This window comes from Zalophus californianus, chromosome 1 (assembly GCF_009762305.2).
Source record: "Zalophus californianus isolate mZalCal1 chromosome 1, mZalCal1.pri.v2, whole genome shotgun sequence".
Lineage (NCBI taxonomy): Eukaryota > Metazoa > Chordata > Mammalia > Carnivora > Otariidae > Zalophus > Zalophus californianus.
Window position 1 is genome coordinate 83,155,498 of NC_045595.1, and position 25,186 is coordinate 83,180,683.

The following is a 25,186-nucleotide window of genomic DNA, read 5'->3' on the forward strand; positions in this document are numbered from 1 at the left end:
TTTCAGTTAGCATAATATACTCTAGCTCCATCCACGTCCTTGCAAATGGCAAGATTTCATTCTTTTTTTTTTTAATGGCTTAATGAGAGTCTAATAAGTAAAACAGCCAGTTGTGTCCTGTGCTCATTTCTGCCAATAAGGTAGGTTTGAAAGTCTATCTCTGTTTTTAATTTGAACTTTCCTGATTAGTAATTAGGTTGAGTCTTTTGACATGCTTATGACCAATTCATGTTTCATCTCCTTCGACTTGTTTATGTCTATTGACATTTTTTTATGTCGAGTTGTCTGTATTTTTGTTATTTGTAGGAATTCCTTACATATTCTTTTTTTAAGGATTTTATTTATTTGAGAGAGAGAGAGAGAGAGAGAGCACATGAGTGGGGGGAGGGGCAAGGGGAAATGGACAAGCAGACTCCCCATTGAGTGGGGAGCCTGACCTGGGGGCTCGATCCCAGGACCCCAAGATCATGACCTGAGCCAAAGTCAGACACTTAACTGACTGAGCCACACAGGCACCCCTCCTTACATATTCTTGATACTAATTATTAGCCTGTTTTTAGGGGATTGCAAGTGTCTTCTCCAGACTTTTGAATGATGGACCTACAGTTGGTCTATAGACCTATGGCAGAACTTGCACTGTATACCAATTTTACATCTCTGCCTCCCAAAAATGTCTGAGCAACAGGCTCTTGTTATTGTCTGGCAATTCCAAGTACAGGAAAGTCCTTTGACTAAGGTTGTGTTAGCCCAGAGGAGCCAAGAGTGGTAAGAGAGGACTGCGTTCAGTCTGAGGGTGCTATACTCCACAGTTGTCCGAGTCATACTGTATAATGGATGGCATGAAGAACAAGACTTCTACTTCCCTAAATGAGGTGGACCTCTGCACACATTCAGATTACATGTAGAAGTGTTCTTGTCTCATGTATGGAGGACTGGCTTGAGAGACACAATTGAACTTCTCGAATATCTGATGTATTGATCACTAATAGTCTTTTTATCTGCAGTTGTGCCCACTGGTGAGACCCTTTTGCAGCATTCATGGAAGCTTTCATCATATTCTGTCATTAGAAAATAATTCAAGTCCTTCTGCTAAGTATCTTGAGTGATCTAACTTCTTCTTCTATCTTTTAGATAAATGACCCTTGTATCACTTACCCAGGTGGTTTCTATTCTCACTATTCCACCGTATGTTGCTCCCACTGGCATTTGTCAACCTAGTGATCATTCACCTTTTTGTTCTTACTGCATTGTCTTTTAATAAATAAGAGTTCCAAGTTGAATGTAATCAAATATAAGTTATTTTTTTTGGTATCAAGTGTAAGAAAACCTTCCCTACACCAGAGTCAGTAGAGATTATTTACCTATATTTCTTTCTTTTAAAAAAGAAATTCTCTTTGAATTGATTTCTGTCTATCATGTGACGTAGGAACCCAAATACATTTTCATTTATAAATGGATGCTTAATATTTCCAGGTTCATTTTAGTAAATAGCCCACCTTTTCGACATTAGCGTACAATGCAAGCTCTGTCATGTATCAGGTTTTCACATACGTACATGTATGGTTCTGGACCCCCTATTCTGTTCCACTGGTGCATTTTTTCATTGATATGTTTGTCTACAACACTATATTATACTATAAGTTTACTATAAATACTGATACGGGTTTCCCTGTTTGGTTCATTATTGTCAGAACTGTCAGCTATTTTTGCAATTCTGTTATTTCATACAAATTTTAAAGTTCCCTTGCTGGATTCCATAAAAAATACAAACAAGAAAAATCAAAAGAAAAAAAAATCTTGTTGAGATTCAGGATTTTCATTGGAATTTCACTGGATCTATCCATCCATTATGGGTTAGTTGATGTTTTTGCAATATTAAAATTTTATTCATGTGTAAATATTTTATTGAACTTATTTAGATATTTATTTAGATATTCTTTAATGTCTTTCAATAAGGACAAAATTTTCTTCCTAAAGTTCAGGCACATTTTTTGCTAGGAATCTTTTTTGTTTACTATTATAGAATTTTTTTAATTGCATTTACTTACAGTTTGTTGTTCATGTACAGAAATGTAATTGACTTAGAATTTTTTTTTGGAATTGTCAATTTTGCTAAAGTCATTAATAAATATCAGTAATTTCTCTGTAGACTGTTTTGGGCTTTGTGTAAGCAATTATATCATTTGAAAATAGGACAATTTTGTTACTTTCATAACAATCTTTACTTTTATTTTTCCCTTCTTATGCCGCTAGTCAGAGTTGCTAGTGGGCTGCTAAACAGAAACGGGCAACAATGTGTTTATTTATCTTGATTCTGATTTTTAGAGGAAATACTTTTGGCGTTTCAGTTGATTATTATATTGGCTATTTTTCTAAAATTTTCTGGTAGACATAACCTTTGTCAAAAAGCAGAAGATTCCCTTATTTGTACTTTTGCCATGAGCTCTACAAAAATCTTTTTTAATGCATATTCTGGTGGAACTCCTGAACTTAGAGATGAGCATATTTTCTCCTTTAATCAGTTAATATGGTAGATTTATTAAAAGACTTTCTAATGTTGAAACTTCCTTTGCTGTGATAAATTCAATTTGCTCAGAATGCGTCGTTCCTTTTTTTCATTGTTGGATTGTTTGTTTTTATTTAGAATTTTTCCATCTACATTCATCGTGAGATTAGCTTGTCATTTTCTTTCCCTTGCTTTATAAGCTATCGTTAGCTGGTTTTAGTGCCAAGATTATATAATTTTTCTATCCCCTGAATGAATTTGTTGAAGATTGAGTTTATAGGTTTATTAAATGTTTGGGAATACTCATCCATAAAATCATTTGAGTTTAATATTTGCAGGGAAAATATTTAAGCAAGTGATTTGATATGTTTAATTCAAGATAATTCAAATTTCCTTTCTCTTCTTGAGTCAATTTTTAAAAACTTTCTACAAACTTTCCATTTCATCTAATTTTGAAAAATTATTGGCATAAAGGTTTTTTCAATTATATTACCTCCTTAATCTCTGCTGTATCAGCTGTCATTTCCTCTTGTTCATTTCTAACACTACAGTTTTTAACAGGAAAGTTTTGCTGTTAGTGAATGATCTATGTTTTTGGCTGAAGTTTCTGTATCTTATCTCCATTTTTTCAAGAGTTCAATGGATAAAACATTCTAGGTTGGCACTGATTCTTATCAACAGTTTGAAGATAGTGTTGAATTCTCTTTAGGCTTTTATTGTGTTGAGAGGAGAGCTGCCAGTCAAATTGGCTTCCATTTGCAGATAAAGTCATTTCTGTAAGACTGCTTTTAAGATATTCTCTTTGCATCTAGTATTTAGTTTCACAGTGACATTTCTAGGTTTGGTTTCTTTACATTTATTCTGTTCAGATTTTGGGGGGCTTCCTAAATCTGAATATTGAGTTGCATTAATTTTGAAAATTCCTTAATAGTTTACTACCCACCATTCTCTTCTCTTTTTCTAAAAGTCCACATATTTTAGATCTTTTTATTCTAACCACTATTTCTCTTGACTTTTTTTCATGTGTAATACATTGTAATACATTGGATTTTTTCCTTTTCTGATGCAGATTATTTTTTTCTTATTCTGTGACTAACCTGCTGTCCATCCTATTCATTGAGTTTATTTTTAATAATTATCTTTCTCATTTATAAAAGTTCTATTTGTTTCTTCAAATACACGTGTTAATTTTGGTAGTCCTTGTCCCTCCATCATATTTTATAGCCCTCTTGAATTTTCTTTAAATAAATTAAGCATACTTACATTCTTATCTGATAATTTCAATATCTACAGGCTTAAAGATTCGATTTTGTGATTTCTTATTTTTCTGGTGACTCTTGCTCATGATAGTTTATCTCACAGCACTGATGAGTTTTCACTGTAAGCTCATGTTCCTTGGAACTTTGTCTCTGAGGATTCTTTTAGAACTGCAATTAGGAACACCCCCAATCAGAGATTTGTGTGCCTGGTAACGCCACAGACCAGAATTACTTTAAGTAAAATTTTCAGCTAGGTTTACTCAGTATCCAACAGATATTACAAATTCAGTCCCACATCTAAATGAGTGTGCTATAGTGTTTAGGAATTCTTATGAAAAATGTTCTTTTTCTTTTTTCACGTTTTGCCTAGGTTTCAATAAACAAGTCTTCTCCTTTGGGGTCCCGCACCCCCCATCACAGGTAATGCTGTCAATGCCATCTTTTGATTATCCTAGATTTATGCTGCTGTCTGCAATCTGATCTCTCACTCTGCTCAGGACCTATGCTTTGTCTCTTTTCTCTCTCTCACCAACTCCAACATACCCCCTTGTTTATTTTTTCCTTTTGCTCCTCAAATCTAATTCTTTCCCTTACTGTACCACCAGCACAGCCATACTATAAATTTCTTTCTTTAATGCAACAATTTTAGGTATTCTGTATTAGGATTTCTTTTCTGCACCTCTAGTTCATCAATGCTTCCTAAATTTACAATTTTTTTTTTTATAATCATAGGAATTCAACCATACACCCCAATGGGTGGATTGTTTTCATTTCAAAAATATGTGAAAGATACATTGTTTTGTATCAATGATTTCACCCCACAAGAGAAAGCTGAGGTTTCCAATTTTCTACTTGTTATAAAAATAACTTCCTCAATAGCAGGTGTAGAAAATATCTGGCTTGCTTGTGACTACCACCTTCTATTTTCCTCTTCACTATGGCCTTGACAGAGCTCAATAACTGATTATAACAACCTTCCCCTGTAAGACAAGGTGCCACCTCAACAGGCTTTTCAACATAAAATTCTAGGTAGTCAACCATAAGACATTAGGTCATACAGTACCTCTTATTTGCCATCCTTGTCTAGATAACCTTATCCATTAGAATTTTTTTTTTCCTCACCACTCTCCTGTTATCCTCACAAACTAAGAGCTTCTCTTTTGATTCTAACAATGTGTAATTGCACAAGGGTGACAGTCACTATGAAAAGACACCAGCAAATACATGCATTGCTTAACGTAACTAATGAATACAACTCCTACCCACAAATCCAGAAATGACAGCACAGAGTAAAATGGCCAGCCAAGAGTACTTCTGTAGATATCAATAATAAGCATTCTTGGCTTTCAGGTTCTCATGTTGTCCCATGGCTGCCAATGAGCTCATCTAATTGAGGAGGAGATTTTGTAAAGTCTTTGAGAAACTCCATTCACCATGTTCCTGTTTTTTGGTTATGTGAGAATTTTTGCATATCTTATAGTCCTTTTCTATTCACTGGTAGCCAGCATTTTCCCAGGAACTTTGCAGTTAGATTAGATCATTGCAAATCAGTCTTCCAGGGCACCATACCCTCAGCAGATAAGCTTTGGGCTTATCTGAAGTTCTGTTCCTTCACAGAAGGTAATGACAAAACATTATTAGGAGTAATTTCCATTTTAACCTTAATTTAGCCAACCTCCCTTTTCCACACAAAGCTAGATTATTTATTCAAAAACTCATGATCCAATGGTACAGTTTGATTTTCTGTCCTTATTTTGGAAGGTATATAAATAAGCTGTTAAATAATTTGTTAACTTTGTAATTTCATTAACGTATCATTCGACTTTTGCTGAAATTCTATTGCACGGTGAAATACAGCTGGAGTCCCATCTGGGCTCCATCATTTAATGACTCCTCTCAGCTCACACTATGGCACCCTCAACACGTAAGTACTTGAGAAATCAACCAAAATCATGACACTTAGCCATTCTAATGGTTTCTTCTTAATACTGTGCTCCAATGTGACTCGGTTTGGCGTATTCCCCCCTTCTCTGCTGGGTATCACAGCTTTCTCTGGATGCTCCTGAGTACATTTCTTAGTGATCACATTGCTCTAAACCACTTTCTTGAGAGATCAACCCTCACAGATGTGTTATACTGTGCTATAATGCGCGCGCTTTCATATTCCACCTAGTAGGCATATTTACCCATCTTTTCACTAGGTCATATTAATAAATAATATATTTTGTATCAGATCTATCTGGAATATCTCATTTTTCCCTTTTATAAAAGGATCACTGGTTTTTTTCATTAACCATTAGAGGTTACTATTTTCCTTTTCAAGACTTTTATTCTCTCTGCCTGTTCTGCTACTTTATTTTACCTTGTTACCTATGACCTCCCAAACGCTTAAAAATCCCCATTTGCCTACTAAATCTTAGATTGTTGCTGGAGTTTCCCTGGTTCAAAAACTCTCTTTCAGTAAATAAATTTTTAAAAAAAATCACTCTAAACTGATTGCAAATAGCCACACGTTCATCTCTTAATGCCACTCAGTTCAGTCTTTGATGTGCCCACATTAACCTCTATTCTGGTTAGATTCACTCAAAAGTGAATCAGACATGGCCACTGCCTTCATACAGCTCAGCGTCTAGAAGGAGAAAAGGAACACAATAAAGAAACAACTGCATAGACCAATGAGCTCATAAGCACCATTTATAACTTCCAAAGTTTCTCCTCAATATAATCAGTCATTTTAGCAGCTTTCTAGCTAATAAATATTCATCTCACCTCCCATCTTGCATCAACATTAATATGAATGTTTGCTATGAAATGCTAATACTTAGGCAAAAAATTTGATTTTCCACATTGAGTCTGTACATATTTTTCTCAAGAACTGAAAGATGTATTTTTAAAGTAGATTAAATAAAATTGAGTTACCCTATAATTTCAAGAAATTGAAGCAATTAGATGAACATTTCGGTAGACATTTATCTAGTGAAACTTCTATGTTCTCTCTGAGCCAAAATCATTCCCCCACGGAATGTGTCAAATAGATACATTCAAAGCCTCATGGAATTTGGGGGAAGCCCATTGTGGAGACAAGCAGGATTGCTCAGTGGGGCTCCCAGACATTCTCCTTGTCGGCAAACGAGCTAGCTGGGATGGACAGCTGATTTTTACTGATGTGAGAGGCAGAAACTAAACTCAAACCCCCTGAGACTGGGGACCCAGGCCCTCTCTTCAGGGCACCCAATGTTTCCCACCACTTCTCTGAAAGGCTGGCACCTAAGCTCTTGGCACTCAACAGTCTGTTTTCCTCACACTGGCAAAGCCATCACCACACTAACCCATATAAAAAGAAATGCAAAAAGGGGAAACCACTCCCGCACCACCAGCCCCTGCTGCACAAACCCCCAATGTAGTGCCTGTCCTAAGTGCGCCTCTCCATAAGATGCTGACGCCAGAGGCACGGGAACCTGCAGGTCTCTCTGTCCTATGGTTTCCAGCCTGTCCGAAGTGATTGTACCACATTATTCGTGACAGTAGCATGACAGCTATAATCCCTGAATTGGGAACATTCCCTAATACCGACATCCAGGTGAATTCTGTTGGATATAGAGAATATCACTAAGAATGGATATATCCAGCCAGAGAGGGTCCAGTTATACGGCTTTTTAAAATTCTCAGCCTGAATTTATTAATCTTCTTAATACCCATTTGTCTAGTGTCTCTATTAGTTGGTCATTCAATTGCAAAAAGGTTTTAATGCTAAATTCACCCCCAAAATGGTTAAAATCATGTCTCCATTCTTGAGGTAATAAAATTATAATACTTTTTTTTTTTAAAGTTTTATTTATTTATTTGAGAGAGAGAATGAGAGACAGAGAGTACAAGAGGGAAGAGGGTCAGAGGGAGAAGCAGACTCCCTGCTGAGCAGGGAGCCCGATGTGGGACTCGATCCCGGGACTCCAGGATCATGACCTGAGCCGAAGGCAGTCGCTTACCCAACTGAGCCACCCAGGCGCCCCTATAATACTTTTTATAAGAATCAGACTAATAAGGTGTTAGTTTCATAAAGATTTGTCCAAGGATGACAAGTTACAAGAAAAAAATTCAGTGCACAGGTATGTTTTAATCGGTTGCAAAATATTTAAAGTTTTAAAATGGAATGACTCTGAAGCAGCCATGTGTATTAGGCCTCAGTAACCACTCTATCATAGTCTATCACAAGATTTCACTCATCTTATTATCCCCATGGTCTCTAAAGGCAACTTAGTTTGTAAATCCTGGCTTTCACTATTTGCCTTTGGAAGATTATAAAAAAAATGAAATGATGATAGTGAAAATGTATAGAAAACCCAAAGGACTTTTCCTTTTTAATATAGATAATATAGATGAGATAAAGATTCTTTAATCACCTTAAGCATCTGCCGGGGCTCTTCATTTCTTATTTCATCATATATTTGACGAAGAGTTGCTCTAGATCTCCTGGAGGCAGAAATCGGTGTCCTCAGAAAAAGTATCAATTTTTACAATAGTTCTCCCTTTTGACAACTACTCTCTATTGGGATTTTTGCATCTGTTTCTTCCATTACACAAACAAAAACAAAGCAGGCAAAATATTTCAGAAAGTTGAAGGGAACATTATTACAATGTTCCCCATTGAAAATGAAAATACTCAAAGTATACAAAAATCATCTCAGACGTAATTAATATCTAATCAGTGGCTTAATGTTTTGGAGAATATTTATATATATTTTTTTAAATGGCTTTTTTAAAATGCTTTCTGTTATCTTAAAAATATGGACCAAATTGAGATTCCCAGAAACTGAAAGATAAACAGAAAAATCAAAAGAACAAGAAATTGACCAATAGCAGAGATTCTCTTTGAAGTGAAAGGGCCACTCAAGGGCCAGCATTAAGAACACATTCTGAGAGGGAGCCGACTTGGGTAAATACATGTCAAATTGTCTTTGACTTGAATCAAGCACAACAGAGCCAAACAATATATTCATCAGAATGTACACCTGAGACATGCAGCTTTGATAGTTATGATCTGATGATTTTGAAAAAGCAAGAAGGTTATGTTGTTTTGTCTCTCTGAATAATAAAACTTGCCAAATTGGACATCATTTCTACATTCATTTATTCATCCATCCATCCCTCAAACATTTCTTGAGAACTTCCTGAGTGTTAGACACTCACGCTACATGTGTTGGGGATACGACCCAGAAGGAGAGCGGCAGAGCCTTTTCCCTGATGAAAACTAAATTTTAATGGAGGACAGAACTATTACAACAGAAACCAGCTTTTGCAAAAGGTTGTTTCAGATCACAGCCAATGCTAGGAAGACAATGAACAAGCTGATGTATCAGAGTGGCTGGAGGTGGGCTCCTTCAGACAGGGTGGTCACAGAGGCCTTTCTAGGAAATGTGTCCGGCACAAGTCTTCTCAAATTTGGATGCACAGGTGACTCACGCGAGAATCTTATTAAAATGCAGATTCTTATTCAGAGGGTGCTGTAGGGCCTAAGATTCTGCATTTCTCGTGAACTCCTGGGTGATGTTGATGTGTCAGGTCCTCAGACCTCACATTGAGTAATAAGGACTTGAAATAAGAAATGAGAACGGTAAAAAGAATTGGGGCAGGAGCTTTCTATTTTGATGACAATCACATGTAGAGGTTTGGGGAAGGAACTGCAAGAAGTCCAGCCTTCTGTCTACTTCATTTCCAATTTTCTATCATTTGTTTCATAGGAGGTCCCAGGGCATGGTGGAAAGATACCTGCTCTGAGACCAGGCAGTTCTGGACTTCAATCCTGTCTCCACCTCCTCACACGGCACTGAGGTTTTGGACGGTTCACTTGCTTGCACTTTTTTTTTTTTAAGTTTTACTCTTCTCCATTCTAGTAGAATCCTTGGATAATCTGTCTGGCTTATAAAAAATCATCAGCAAATGATAGACACTCTAGTTTGGCTGATCCAACCTCACTTCCAAACCCTCTTTCTTTTGGCTATTTCTACTCTAAAGGTGTGAAAACTTTAAAAATAGACTAGGAAACTTCGATTTCCCAGCCTTTCTTCCAGCTAGAGGCGGCCATGTGAAAGAGTTATAGTCAATGACATCTTGATGGAAATCCCCAGACACTCCTTCCTGCCCACAAAGACAAAGCCTCAAAAGGAGAAGACTTTGCTCTCTGTCTTTCACTATCCTTTCTGTCTCAACAGAAATGAGTTCTAAAGGTGCAACAGGCATCTTGCAACCACAAGGTGACAAGAATGAGAATGAGGTGCAGGCTGGCTCAGTCGGAAGAGCATGCAACTCTTGATCTCAGGGTCGTGAGTTCAAGCCCCATGCTGGGTGTAGAGGTTACTTAAATAAATAAAACTTAAAAATGAAAAGAATGAGAATGACAAGCAGCACGTGAAGACAGCAGAGCAGAAAGGCAAAAAAGAGCCTGTGAGTGCCTACCAGTATTGCTGTCACCATTCCAAACATGGGCTGCTCAGCTCCAGACCCCTCGCAATATGAGAAAATAAAGCCCTGACTGGGTTAAGCTTATGTTGTTAGGTTTTCAGGTTCTTGCAGCTAACTGTAATTGATATCTAATTGTGGAGTGCAGCTATTCATTATTATTATTTCTTCTGAAGCCACTTAGTAAGAGGAAAAGGTAGGTGCAATGTAAAACTTCTGTCAGTGTACTTAATACTGCCAACCTGCTGCTATCCGCCAAAGGTGAGGCTACCAACAAAGCCAATGCATTTGAATACTGGTTTGTATTACCGCCAAAGATAATGTGAGGAGCTTCACACATCAACCTCTAAATTCTCAAGACAAATCTGAAGGGTCCACTTTTTAGAAATTATAATTAAAAGTCTCCAGGTCTGGGATAACTGATGATGTTGCTCCATAATGCATAGCTCAGTGTTAACCATCATTTCAAACCAAATCTGGGACATCCTATAAGAAATAAACAAAAATAATTGCCTTGGGCCCTGTGCTGGGAACAATAAGGCACATGTTATACACTCAACCATTTGAATGGAAAACCAGATGCATAATTAATGAACTGCTGTGAAATGAAGGTTGGAAAACTGAGACACATGCAACTGAGTACAGAGGAAAGAAACTTTTCAAAGAAGCTGAATGCTGTAAGTGAAGGTCCTTTAATAAAATTAATTAATCAGCAAGTGTGTCCTCTGTGTCTATTATATGCAAGGCACTTAGGAAATTCAAAGACTATGAAACAGTATGCCAGGTTTAAGTCCCTTCACAGTTTGAGAAAGACAAGCTAGATGAATGAAGCCAGCAGCAAACACAGAGCTGTCTAAGGGAAGGATCCCCACTGTGAGCTCAGGTGGTTCAGGTAAACTGATGACAAAGAAAAGAGGGAGGAGTCTCCTAGTGACTAGGAGTGACAAAGATGATTCAAGTGAGGAAAAATCTGAGAACTGGGTTTGGAGAAAAAAAAAGAGGAGGAATTGTATTAGTTGAGCGTGAACAAATCAGCTTGGTTTGTCCAGAGACTTCAAGAAGGTTAACATGAATGGTTGTTAGAAAGTAGGTTGGAGGGGTAATTTGCATGTAGACCTGCTTTCATAAAAGCACATCTGTTTAGAGTAAAAAGAGGAGGTGCTGCCCCCTTCCTTCCTCGTCACACAGCCTTTCCTCTGTGCATACACGCCCCTCATGTCTCCCTATGTCCAAATCTCCTCTTCTTATGAGGACACCAGTCAGACAGGATTAGGGCCCACCATCACAGCTTCTTTTCACTTTAATTACCTCTTTAAAGGCCCTATCTCCAAAAGCAGTCACATGCTGAGGTGGTGAGTTTAAGGCTTCAACATATGATTTGGGGAGCACACAATTCAGCCCATAACTGTCCCCAAGACAGAAACTTGGAATCAGTCTTCCTTCATCTCTTTCTGTCAAGTCCTACTGATTCTATCGGTGAGTTCTAGCTCCACCTAAACTCCTTAGAAAGACATAATAAAATGTTAACTAACTGGAATTTAAGCGAAAACTTGAAAAAAAACACGTAATAAAATATTTAAGACTTAAGCTCTGCCTTCCTATGTAGAGATAAACTTCAACTCCCTGACTTTTATAATCTGCTTCCAAAAGAGGGTCAACTATTTGCTAGTCCAGCTCCTGAAATTAACATCCCTCCATTCACTGTATCAAACTCCGCTCGTCTTTCAAGATTTGCTTCAATAGTACTTTTCCTATGAAGTTCTTGACTCTGCTCTAATTCTCGCTGACATCACCCTCTTTCCCTTTTCTAGAAAGAATTTACCATTTCTGCCACTCTACTATCACTGAGTATACTATATCACAAATACTGGATTTGTGTCCTTCATAAGATCCCAAGCTCTTGGGAGAGAGAAAAAAAAAATCCCAGTAAAAGAATGTACACTCTGGAGTTTGATTACATGAATGTGAATCTTAGTTCTATTAAGATTTTTTTTTACTCTGTCAACTTTATCAAATTACTTAAATTCATTGGTAAATGGGAATAAGAAATAATGCCTAATTCATATAGTTATAATGAGAAATAAGTGAAGTTTCTGTTAGTATGAAGCAGAGACTGAATAACAGCTAGCTATTAAAATATCAGAGACAATATAACAATTACCACAACTATCTTTTACTGAGAATATTCCATATCCTGTGTCTAATGTGATTTGCATATATTATTTCTTATAAACCTTGATAAAACTGATACGTATATTGGGACTCACAAAAGGGGACCCAGTGGCCTGACATCGAAATTTATGCCAGCCTGCACTTACGGGAAATACCCGTCAAGGAACCTAGACATACTCCAAGCACAATCCTCCCGATCAGCTTTAGCTAGCTTACCTTACCCTAAAACAGAGGACCTTGCGAGCCTCATAAGGAAATCCCCTACCTCCTTGCTAATCGTGCCCTGTTTCCGTGTTGCCCTTTCTCCCTAGAAAACTTATTCTTATCCAATATCCCTCAGGGACAGTGACCTACTGCTTGTGAGGCACGGACACTCCCAACCCAAGGAATGTTTCCCTTGCATAAAGGGCATCAAGCCCGTCATTAAATTGTATAATTTTTGTCATTTGACAATCTGAAACAAATGCAGACATGTATGATTACCCCCATTTTATAGATAAGAAAACTCAGTCTCTGAGAGGATAAGCAGCTAGTCTAAGATCTAATACTCAACGTGGGGTGGAACCAGGATTTGAGCTAAAGTATAGATGATCCAAAGCACACTGTCTCCATTTTGACATCCCCAAACAATAGTTCAAATCTGAAGGCAGAGTGGGTGCTCAATAAGTATTTGTCGAATTACTCAATCCACTTTTAAGTTATATTAAAATATTTCTTACTGATAGTAAAAGAGGTGACAAGATTTCACCTTATGCCGTCAGTAATGCTAGACATAGATATAGAAGTTAGTGGTGTTTGCACACTGTTTTTAGGATGGAAGTAAAATATGTATCCCAAAAAAGGGAGGGTTAATTAGGTGGTAAAAATGACCAGATTTCTGCTGAAGTCCCCCATACCCTCCCCCCTCCCTTTCCCTCCCCTCCATCTCTCCCCACCCACCCCACACCCCAGATCACCTCGCTGAGAGCTACTGAGCGCACAAACAGTACTTTGCATTTTATGCTAACCTCCCATCAGTGCTGTTCCTTGTATCCCATACCTTGCTAGCCTATTCTATAAAACGTTTTCCTCATTTCAAATAAAGCCCCAAACAATATAGATATTAATGATTAAAGTATTTTTTAAAAATAGAAGTGCATAATTTATGCTTCTTAAGGACAATCGTCTGAGCCTTGGTAGGAAGTTAATTTAATTAACACAAATCTTATTTCCACAACTCAGGGAACTTCAGTGATACGTTTGTATGAGATGCAATATCGGGTCGAGTCAGGCTACATGCTCACTTAAGAGTTTTCTAGTGCTATGATACAATATTGCTCCAGTTACACAGTGACATTTTTTTTTACTAAAGACTTTCTTTCATTTACTTCGAATGTGACATTTTAATGATTTTCAAACACTTATCCTGAAGTTCTAAAAATACCATATGCTAAGATGTGCCTTTCCTGCAAGACATGCCATCAACTGGTGGATTTTAATGTATTTTCCTCTATTAAGTACAGGTTAAAAAAAAAGTAAAAGAAATATACATCTATTTTTTCATGATCATTTTATAACCAAGTTGGCTTACAATAGTTAGTTTGCTTCTATAAAAGTACTATATATATTTGTGGGACATTTATAATAAGGTAGTAACAAAAAATGTTCTTAAATGTTCAGTACATATTAGAAATAATACATAATCTCATATAAAGTAATAATTTTTTGAGGAAAAAGTTATAAAGCTATGAAAAATTGGGGCACCTGGGTGGCTTAGTCGGTTAAGCGGCTGCCTTCGGCTCAGGTCATGATCCTGGGGTCCTGGGATCAAGCCCCGCGTCGGGCTCCCTGCTCAGCAGAAAGCCTGCTTCTCCCTCTCTGCCTGCCTCTCTGCTTACTTGTGCTCTCTATCTCTCTGTCAAATAAAATAAAAATCTTTAAAAAAAAAAAGAAAAATTTAGGGGCTGCTATCAAGTATTTCAAAATTCTTAAATCATATTTTGCATTATATAATTAATGTTAAAAATGTTTCGTTGATATTTTTTGCTTTAAACTTTGCAAGAGACAGAACATGATTGTATATGTTCCCTAAACAAATTGGACTATTACTGAGCATAACTGAACATATTTATTTAAATATAAATGTAAAACTCATTTTTAAGATAGAACTCTGAATTAGTAAAATTGTTATTGGCTCCAGAGTATTCAAACTCATGCCCTCCACCCCCAAATGGCAGGTATAGTCTTTCATGTGTAAGCAGTTCTATTAGTGTAACACACTTGGCCTCTCTTTGCTCCTTTACTCACTTCTTCCCCTGGGGGGAGGCAGGGAAGAGGAGGAACTTAATTGGATTGCATTTGGGGAAGGATATACTGGTATGTATAGGGTGGCCCCTTTCTCTTTAAGGCTCAGCTGCCTTTGGGGAACACCTGATCTGCTCTGGTCTTCGAGCTTGAAATTATAACTTGGGGAGCTCTGCCTTGCCTCATTATAGCTCTGTTTGTGACTGAGGGATAACTTTACCTAAAACTGGAGCTCACAAAGGGGAAGCTCACTTGCTGCAGATATATGTCAGACCCTCTGTTACCAGTTTTATCAGAAAGAAAGGTGATATGCAGGTCTCCTATCTGCTTCATTCTTATTTCCTTATGAGTTGGTCCAGCGCTTGGGTGGAGAAAAGGAGTGTTTTAATTGAGCTCTTTCAAACCCCAAATGAGTAAGTGTATTTTGCTCCTTTTACCAATTTTCAGTCTTCGAAGACAGGGATTTCTCCCTATCTGCAGACATAACAGACCTAAGACAAAGGTGATTAGTTAAATTTTATAAAACCATTACACATGATTCTCATTTTCAAAGCAAATCAGATTGATCAAATTGCCACCTTTGAAGCAAAAAAAATAAGTAGTCATATATTTCTTTTTAGTTTTATGTTTCTATCTCTCTACACATAAATGTGAGTGTACATAATATACCCATATACATTTAATATATGAAGTGATTTTATTCAAAAACAATCCTTACTGTGGCATAATAAAAATATATATATTTGGTCTTTATCTCCTGTTCCTGGCAAACAACTCTATAAAACTCTTGGAATTTCTGAGATGATGAGTGTCTTTTATACACTAATGAATGATTGGTGGCTGGTGGTCCCTGGATAGCTTCAGTGGCGAAATACCCAGGCAAGATCAGAGAGTTAGAACTTTCACCCCATCCCTAACCTTCTGGGAGAGGAGAAGGGCTGGAGACTGAGTTAATCACCAATGGCCAATGATGGGATAAATCATGCCTACATAATGAAACCTCCGTAAAAACTCCTGAACAGCACGCTTTGGAGAGCTTCTGAGTTGGTAAACACACCGAGGTCCCGGGAGTTTGGCACACCCAGAGAGAGCATGGCAGCTCCACATCGCTCCTCCCCATGCCTTGCCCGACTCATCTTTTCCATTGTGCTGTTGCTGAGTTGTATCCTTTGTAACAATAGAAGTAAAGTGTTTTCCTGAGTGCTGTGAGCTGTTCTGGCAAATTATCAAATCTGAAAAGGGGGATTGGAGGAGCCCCCAACTTTATCGCCAAGTTGGACAGAAGTGTACGGGTCCCCCGGGCACCCAGTATTTGTGACTGGCGTCTGGAGTGAGGGCAGTCTTGTGGGAATGAGCCCATAAACCTGTGGAGTCGGACACTTAACTCTAAGCAGTGTCAGAGCTGAATTAAATGACAGGACCCCCAGCTGGTGTCCAGAAAGTTGTAGAACTGGTTCTTGGTGTGGAGAAAACCCACACATGTGGTATCATAAGTGCTGTGAGCAAATACAGTTCATACTTACCTTCTGTATTCCTATAATACCAAAAGAAAAAAATACTAAAGACAAAAACTGTGCACACTGACTCCCACATTTTCTTTCCTCTTGCTGGACAGGTATTACACTTACTCTAATATCCAAGTAACATTCACCGTAAGACTGTTCTTTCCTTATGTATGTAAAATATGCTTCACTATACATGCAAACACACAGGAAAATAGTCGTGTATTTGCAAACATTTTAAATGATGGAATTGTGGGTGGGGGCACCACACCATGATAGTTTTCCCTGTGAGTTGACATTTCAAGAGATATTGTGTTTTAAAACACTCCCATATGTGTTTTAAAAGAGCTGTAGTAAAAGAGTTCATTCTTAAAAAGACATAATCATTGAAATGCCAAATAGCTGGTTCTCATAAAGAATTTACCACGTAGGACATCCCTGCAATGACGATTGCTTTTTCTCTGGTCACCAAAGTATCTAATTCCTACTCCTGTTTAAATGAAACAGTATCAACATTTTTTCAGTGTCAATTTTTGTCACTTTGCATGAATTGCAAGGAATTTCTTCATAAGTATAAACAGAAGGCAAAAGAAAAGCAACATAGAGTCTTAGAATGCTTTAAAGATCATCAAAAAGCTTATCTGTGCCTTAAAACAAATTATTATACTGTTGTATACTATAAGGTACAGATACACATTTGTTTGTGACAGTCCACTCTAGCAACCACTAAACTTGATTCTTAATTTTGCACATGAAATTTTCACTTCTAAGTTTTGAGCTACTGCACTTTAAATGAAACCGAGAGATATACTTTTAATCACATCGTTTTAAGTTCACTTATTGCTATTGACTCATTTTTTTTCCCTAATAAAACAAGGTGGTGTGACTCTTCATATTCTAGCAAACAATTTTCCTTCCTTATCCTATTTGCATAGGAATATGAACTTCCGGTTCCTGTCAAATGAGTCTTCACTACCAAGACGAGAATGTAAATTCGTGTAATGTCTTTGTGATCTTGGAATAGGCACCAAATACTGACTGCTAACAGTTACGAATATTTATCAGTTGTTGTTATTAAAAAGACAGTTTTTTTTCCCCTCCCAGAGTTTTTGAGTAAATAATTTCAAAATGTTACTCCATCTGTCAATGTTTTCCGAAAACAGTACCAACCTTCTTTTTTATCTTCTGGAGTAATCTGCACTTTTGTATCTGTTATATCTTTGAATGAGGCCAGAAAAAGTACCACATCTCCTTTCTCATTCTTTATAGGAACAATATCCAATAGGCACCAAAATGGAGACCCTGAAACAGTAATAAAAATACAAATCAACCACTGCCTTATGCTTTTTCTATGAAAATCTCAATCATTAGTGGTGCAGTTAATAAAGTCCTTACTGTTTTCTTCTATCCCACACCTCCCCTCCAAAATCTTAAAAATGTCAGTTTTCAGATTCCATAAATATCTAGCCCATATGCATATCTCTTCATTCCCAAATGAAATGCTTTCTTTGAAAATAAGGCTGTATTTTAAACAAAAACACTTGTCTGTGCTGAGATATTTCTGCTTATGTAATTCAAACTGTATTTCTTTTTTGAACTTGTTGCTGTTGAAGCATTCCACTTTATGAAACATTGCCCCTTCCCACCCCCAGCACACATGGGTTGCTAAATAAAGACCTTTGTTTGGTAAGAGTTTGCTGGAGGTTTATTTAGTCAATATAAAAAATCAATGATTGCCCACCAGAATGGCTAAAGTAAAAAAAAGATAGAAAATACCAAGTTTGGGGGAAAATGCATCATCATTTGAACTCTTCTAGATTGGTGGCTGGTTGCAAATTAGTACACATATACTTTAAAAACTGTACAGCAGTATTAAGATACATTCCCACAATACAGCATCAAGCAGCACTGTGAATGAGCATTATGCAATAATTGACAATCAGATGGATGAATATCACTAACATAATACTGAGCAAGAGTAGCCAGTCACAAATGAGAAGAATGCATTTACAGTAAGTACAAAACAGGCAAAACTCACCTACATGTTAAAAGTCAGGTTGGTGGTTTGGGAGATTGTGATTCGAAGGGGACACAGGTTGGGGAATTCTGGGATCCTGGTCAAGTTTGCTTTATGACCTTTATGTTAATTACATAGGAGTGTTCAATTTTTGAAAACCCATCAAACTCTACACTTACGTGTGTCTATTTTTCTGAATATATGTTTTACTTTAAGAACATATATTCTTTTAAGATTTTATTTATTTATTTGTCAGAGAGACAGAGAGAGAGAGCACAAGCAGGGGGAGTGGCAGGCAGAGGGAGAAGCAGGTTCCCTGCTGAGCAGGGAGCCCGATGCGGGGCTCAATCCCAGGACCCTGGGGTCATGACCTGAGCCCAAGGCAGACGCTTAGCCGACTGAGCCACCCAGGCATTCCTCAAGAACATATTTTAAAAAGCGATAATCATTCTATTTTTTGAGCAAAAGAATCTTGAGAAATACCATTAGTAGCTTCGGGTTCAAACCTAAGGCTCATATTTTGAAATGTTTTTATGTATATTAAAATATATATATTTTAAGAATATATTAAAATTCTTATATTAGATTTCCTACTAAAAAGCATTCCTGGGCAAAAAAAAAAATGAAAATGGCAAAAAAGTTATTGCATAAAAACAAAACTATTAATCTATTCATATATATTTTTCCTACATTTTTTTGATGGGGGAAAAAACCTTAATACTGTGAATTTCCACCTTATTTGGGAGTTGATTTCAAAGTTGAGTATAAAACAAAAATAACATTCAGAAATACCCTTGATATTTTAAGTTGTTTTCTGTATACTGTATTAGATCTCACAATTTCCAAAACAGCTGACATATCCATCCAACCTTGGAATCTACCAGGTTTTTTTCCTTACTTAAGCACCAGATGAAGGAGTTGATATAGAGCCCATCTGACATAAAAATCACATTTTATTTTAGCTGCTGTTGTACTTTTTGAAAAGTGTGGTTGGATACGCATACAATAAACGTGTGTATAATGCACTTCTACTATATAAAGAATGCATGGAATATGTACTTGATCTGTACATCCTCCTAATAGCTTCAGCATCATGAATTCCTCCGTGTTCTCTTGACTCAGATCTATGGTTTCCTTTCATTCATCTTCCTAAATGTCCATGCCACAGCAATGCCATTTCAATATCCATCACCAGGCTCCAGGAGACCTGGGATCTAACCAGAGCTCCAACATTAACTAGCCCGGGACCATGGGGGAGTCAATTAACTTCTCTTCTCCAATTAACTTGGTTCCCTTAATTGTAATATTCTCATATCCATCAGTCCAGTAGTAGATAGAGCAACTCAAAAACAATGAGACAATAAATCAACTCTATTGTCTATGACTGACTAATGGGGAAAAACCTTCTAAATGAGCCATATCCCTGGCCAAACACTACTATCCCCATCATCCCAGAATGGCTCTTAATTCTAATTTTTTCTATGGCCACCTTTTCAAGGTGGGAGATGTTTTCAGTAATGCTGTAGCTATGGTAGGAACAAAAAGACCCATCAGGGCAAGCTAGCCATCAGACCCTAGACATAGTAATAGTGGGGACATGGAAAACAGTATGAATCTGATATTTTGGATCACACTGTAAAGCATCTCTCTGTCAATTATCTTGCAAAAACATCACCCAAATCAGAACAGAGGCTATTAATTTTCCTGAAAATCCATTTTATCTATGCACTCAGATAAGTATCATTATTGTCTCCACAGAGCCTTTGAACAGGTGGAAAGTCAAAAGATCACTTTGAGGTTTGTCTTTTAAGTTACAATGAGATGTAACCTTTGACATTTTATAAATTCTGTAAAAGTTCATTAACATGGGTCTCTCTAAATTCAAATTTTGTAATGATTTGGTCGGCACTAGGCTGATGTCTGCTTTCCCACTGCACATATGACAAAAGAATGTGTAGAGGCATACCTTGGAGATAATGTGGGTTTGGTTCCAGATGACCCCAATGAAGTAAATATCGCAATAAAGTGGGTTAAAGGAATGAAAAAAAAAAAGATTTATTTATTTATTTTAGAGAGAAAGAGAGTGAGGGGAGCAGAGAGAGAGAGAGAATCCTGAAGCAGACTCCCCCCACTGAGCACGGAGCCTGATGCGGGGCTCGTTCCCAGGACCCTGAGATCATGACCTGAGCAGAAACCAAGAGTTGGACGCCCAACCGACTGACCCACCCAGGTGCCCTGGGTTAAATGACAATTTTTGGTTTCCAGTGCATATAAAAGTTCTATTTACACTATACAGTAGTCTGTTAAGTGTGTAATAGCATTGTGTCTAAAAATAAAATGTACATGCCTTAATTAAAAATACTTAATTTCTTGGAGCACCTGGGTGGCTCAGTTGGTTAAGCGACTGCCTTCGGCTCAGGTCATGATCCTGGAGTCCCAGGATCGAGTCCCGCATCGGGCTCCCTGCTCAGCAGGAAGTCTGCCTCTCCCTCTGACCCTCCCCCCTCTCATGTGCTCTCTCTCTCTCTCTCATTCTCGCTCTCTCAAATGAATAAATAAATAAAATCTTTAAAAAAATACTTAATTTCTTTAAAAAAATGCTAACCATCATCTGAGGTCTCAATGAGTTGTAATGTTTCTTGCTAGTGGAAGGTCTTGCCTCAATGTTGATGGCTGCTGAGTGATCAAAGGTGGGTGGTCATTGAAGGTTGTGGTGGCAGTGGCAATTTCTTAAAATAAGACAACAATAAGATTTGCCAAATCAATTGACTCTTCCTTTCACGAGTGATTTCTCTGTAGCATGCGGTGCTATTTGATAGCATTTTACCCATAGTAGAACTTCTTTCAAAATTAGTGTCAATCCTCTCAAACCCTCCTGCTGTTTTATCAACTAAGTCTATGTGATACTCTAAATCCTTTGTTGTTATTTCAACAGTCTTCAAAGCATCTTCACCAGGAGAAGATTCCATCTCAAAAACCACTTTTCTTTGCTCGTCCATAAGAATCAACTCTATCCACTAAAGTTTGATCATGAGATCGCAGCAACACAGTCCCATCTTCAGGCTCCACTTCTTATTCTAGTTCTCTTGCTATTTCCACCCATCTTCAGTGACTTCCTCCACTGAAGCCTTCAACCCTTCACAGTCATCATGAGGGTTGGAATCAACTTCTTCCAAACTCTCCTGTTAATGTTGATATTTTGACCTCTTCCCATAACCCCTTCCCTCTTAATGGCATCTAGAATGGTGAATTCTTTCTGGAAGGTTTTCAATTTACTTTTCCCAGCTGCATCAGAAGAATCACTATCTATGGCAGCTACAACCTTACAAAAGGTGTTTCTTTCTTTCTTTTTTTAAGATTTCTCTATATATTTGAGAGAGAGAGAGAGAGAGAGTGTGTGTGTGTGTGTGTGTGTGTGTGTGTGTGTGAGCAGAGAGAGGGAGAGAATCTCCAGCAGACTCCCTGCTGAGTGCAGAGCCTGACACAGGGCTCTGTCTCAGGATCCTGCAATCATGATCTGAGCAGAAATCAAGCATTGGACACTTAACCGACTGAGGCACCCAGGCACCCCCAAAATGTGTTTCTTAAATAATAAGATTTGAAAGTCAAAATTACTCCTTGATCCATGGGCTGCAGAATGGATGTTGTGTTAGCAGGCATGAAAACAACATTAATCTCATGGTACATCTCTATCAGAGCTCTTGGATGGCCAGCTGCATTATTAATGAGCAGTAATATTTTGAAAGGCATCCTTTTTCTGTAAGTCTCAACAGTGGGTTTAAAATTAAAATATTCAATAAACCATGTTGTAAACAGATGTGCTGTCATCCAGACTTTGTTGTTCCATGTATAGAGCACAGGCGGAATAGATCTAGCATGATTCTTAAGGGTCCTGGGATTTTGTCTGGAATGGTCAATGAGTATTAGCTCCAACTTAAAGTCACCAACTTAATGCACTGCATTAACCCTAACGAGAGTCAGCCTGTTCTTAGAAGCTCTGAAGCCAGCCATTAACTTCTCCTCTCCAGCTATGAAAATTCTAGATGGCATCTTCTTCCAGTAGGAGGCTGTGCTTAAGGGAATGTTTGGTTGGTTTGACCTTCTATCCAGATCACTCAGACTTTCTCCCTATCAGCAATGAGGCTGCTTCAATTTCTTAGTACTCGTGTGTTCATTGGAGTAGCACTTTTAATTTTCATCCAGAACTTCCTTGCATTCACCACTTGGCTGTTTGGCCCAAGAGGGCTAGTTTTTGGCCTATTTTGACTTCCAACATCCTTCTTCACCAAGCTTACCCATTTCTAGCTTTTGACTTAAAGTGAGAGACATGCAACTCTTCCTTTCATGTGAATACTTAGAGGCCACTTAGGGTTGTTAATTGAACTAATTACAATATCGTTGTGTCTCAGGGAATAGAGGGGCCCAAGGAATGAGAGAGAGAGAGAGACAGGGAATGGCCACTAGGTGGAGGAGTCAGAACACACACATTGATTTAAGTTTGCCATCTTAAATGGGCAGTGTTGGTGGTGCCCCAAAACAATTACAGTAGTAGTATCAAAAGTCACTGATCATCGATCACCATAACAAATAGAATAATAATGAAAAAGTCTGAAATATTGGGAGAACTGCCAAAATGTGACACACAGACACAAAGTGAGCAAATGTTAGGAAAATGGCACAATAGAGTTGCTCTAGGTAGGATTGCTACGTACCTTCAATTTGTAAAAAACACAATTATCTGAGAAGCACAAAAAAGTAAAGCACAATAAAAGGAGGTAGGCCTGTATGAGGGAAACAGTTCAAGGGAGATACAAGCTTATTTCTTTCCTCCCTCCCTTCCCTTCTTCCTTTCTTCTTTCAACTGCTCCTTCAGATTTATCCACAAAACTGCCTTACAAATATGGCTTTGGCCACCTCTAAAATTAGAAAGCAAAGCATATCACACTTGCTTCTTCCAGAAAAAGAGGCTAGCAGGTAGGCAAGACCCTTCATAATTAATGTGCTCACTTATTACCCATCCCTTCCCTGCTTTCCTGAATCTCTCTACCAGGCCCTCTGCCCTGGCTCTCTGACAAAATCTCCATTCTTGCTTGACTATAATCATTCAAAGCTATTCCCCAAGGCTGGCCTCTTCCTCTCTTACCCACGGGCACAATAATGATCATGCCACATCTTCCAGTCAACAGTAATTTAAGCCTGGTGTGATGAATCTCTCATAAGGTTAAAATGGGAGGCAGCATATCCCTCACTCTCAAATCCAGAGATGAAGGATTCTTAAAACAGGTTAGAGGAGAGAAATCCTGTGTCAATTTTAAGTCCTTCTGTGTATAGCAGTGGTAATTACCATGTGGGTTAGTAAGTGCTAAAACAGATGAGACTCTGCCAGGATTTAAGTTAATAACACCTTTGACTTCCGTGGATAAATACAATTCATGGGGAGAAAACAGGGTTTATACCCTATATGGTAAAATGTATTTTTGGAATTGCATAAATAATTACACAGAGCTTAAATCTGGTGGAATGTCCCATGTCTCCACTTTGGTACTTCCTTTTTCTTCATTGGGAAACAAGGGTATTTGAGAATTTGACTTGCTATTATTTACAATTGTGAGAAGACTTATATGCTTTCTACCCATCCCCAAAAGGTTAAATTTGGCAATAAGCAAAAACTAATAAGGTTCCAATATGAGTTCAAGGTTTAATAACTTAATCTAAGGAGGTCAGATATAAAAGTAAATTGAATTTTGAGCTCTTCCTTTCTCTTTAATGACTCTGCTGTCATGATGAGATTCAAGTTGCATTTCCCAGTGTAATTCAGTAGCAGAAAGGGGGATAAGGACACTTTGCATATCCTCATGTTTCTTCCATCAAGCAGGATTTTGATTGGATTTTTTATGATAAATATGTGTAACATTTAGTCTCTGAAATTATTACTACAGTAATATAATATCTTAAGTGTTAAGAGGATCAATATCATGCGACCTAAACATTTTCAGATGCTCTTCATATTTCACACCTAAGTCTGATGAGTCTTGTTCCCAACAACCATTGCCTCAGTGCTAGATGTAGTGACGAGTTTGGCAGTTTTTAGAAATTAGTCTAGGGGTTATATATTGAGGCAGGGGTGGGAAAGGGACTGCAGATGAGTACACCAGGCTACCCCTGATGGTAATGGATGATGAGACACTCATAACTGTAGCAGAAGGAGGGGAGCAGTAATGGGAGCACCAACTGAGTCTATCATGGAAACCTTTCCATGGAAACCTATCAAGGCTACCCTTCCTCTTTACCACATTTGCTACTACTGACTTCTTCTGGCCTTAATCATCTCTCACCCACTGTTCCAAAGTGTTCTTCCTGCCTTTAGGTTTCTTCCCATGCTGCTTCCAATAAGCTGTGAAAATATAGGGTATTGAATAAAAACACTCAATGGCTTTTCATTGCTTGCTTAAAGTATTAGCATAACATTCCAGACTCTTTACCAATATGGAAGGTCTATTTTCAAGGGACTAGGAAAAAACAAAACAAAATAGGAATGGGATTGGTAGTGTGAAGAGGTGACCTAAAGGAAGGGTCATATTAAAAAGGAGGGGGAAGTCCCTTGAAGTACCCAGAACTGTGTGGGGGACAAGCCCTACAGCAGTCTCACCAGCTCTTTTTGGCGTTTGTATACTAAGGGATGAAAGCAAAGATTCTTCGGTGAAATATCAGGTGAAAGCTGTACCTTGTCTGCAGGGAACCCTTCCAAGGGCCATCCATCTACAGTGCAGTGGAGTTTCAGGTCTTTGTTCTGTTGCCATTGGATTTGCCTTGAGTGAACACTTTTCCTCCACATGCCCCAGGATCTTAGTGACCCAAAGTAAAGGGCACTAGGACCCTGACACCTGTGTAACAGCAGAGGGTAGAGTGGAGTTGGGAAGAGATGAACAGAACCAGCTGGAGACCCCCCTGAGCTGGGCAGTGGCTAAAGATACCTTTGTTTCAATATTTA

The 25,186-nt window shown here is 38.0% G+C and overlaps 1 protein-coding gene across 1 annotated transcript in view; it reads right to left on the bottom strand.

The window, feature by feature from the left end:
- Window positions 1-25,186, bottom strand: part of KCNH8 (potassium voltage-gated channel subfamily H member 8) — a 367,066-nt gene that overhangs the window by 191,291 nt on the left and 150,589 nt on the right. Inside the window, exon 3 of the mRNA XM_027585610.2 lies at window positions 17,349-17,480. Coding sequence (XP_027441411.2) covers window positions 17,349-17,480 — 132 coding nt within the window. The remainder of the gene's footprint in view (window positions 1-17,348; window positions 17,481-25,186) is intronic.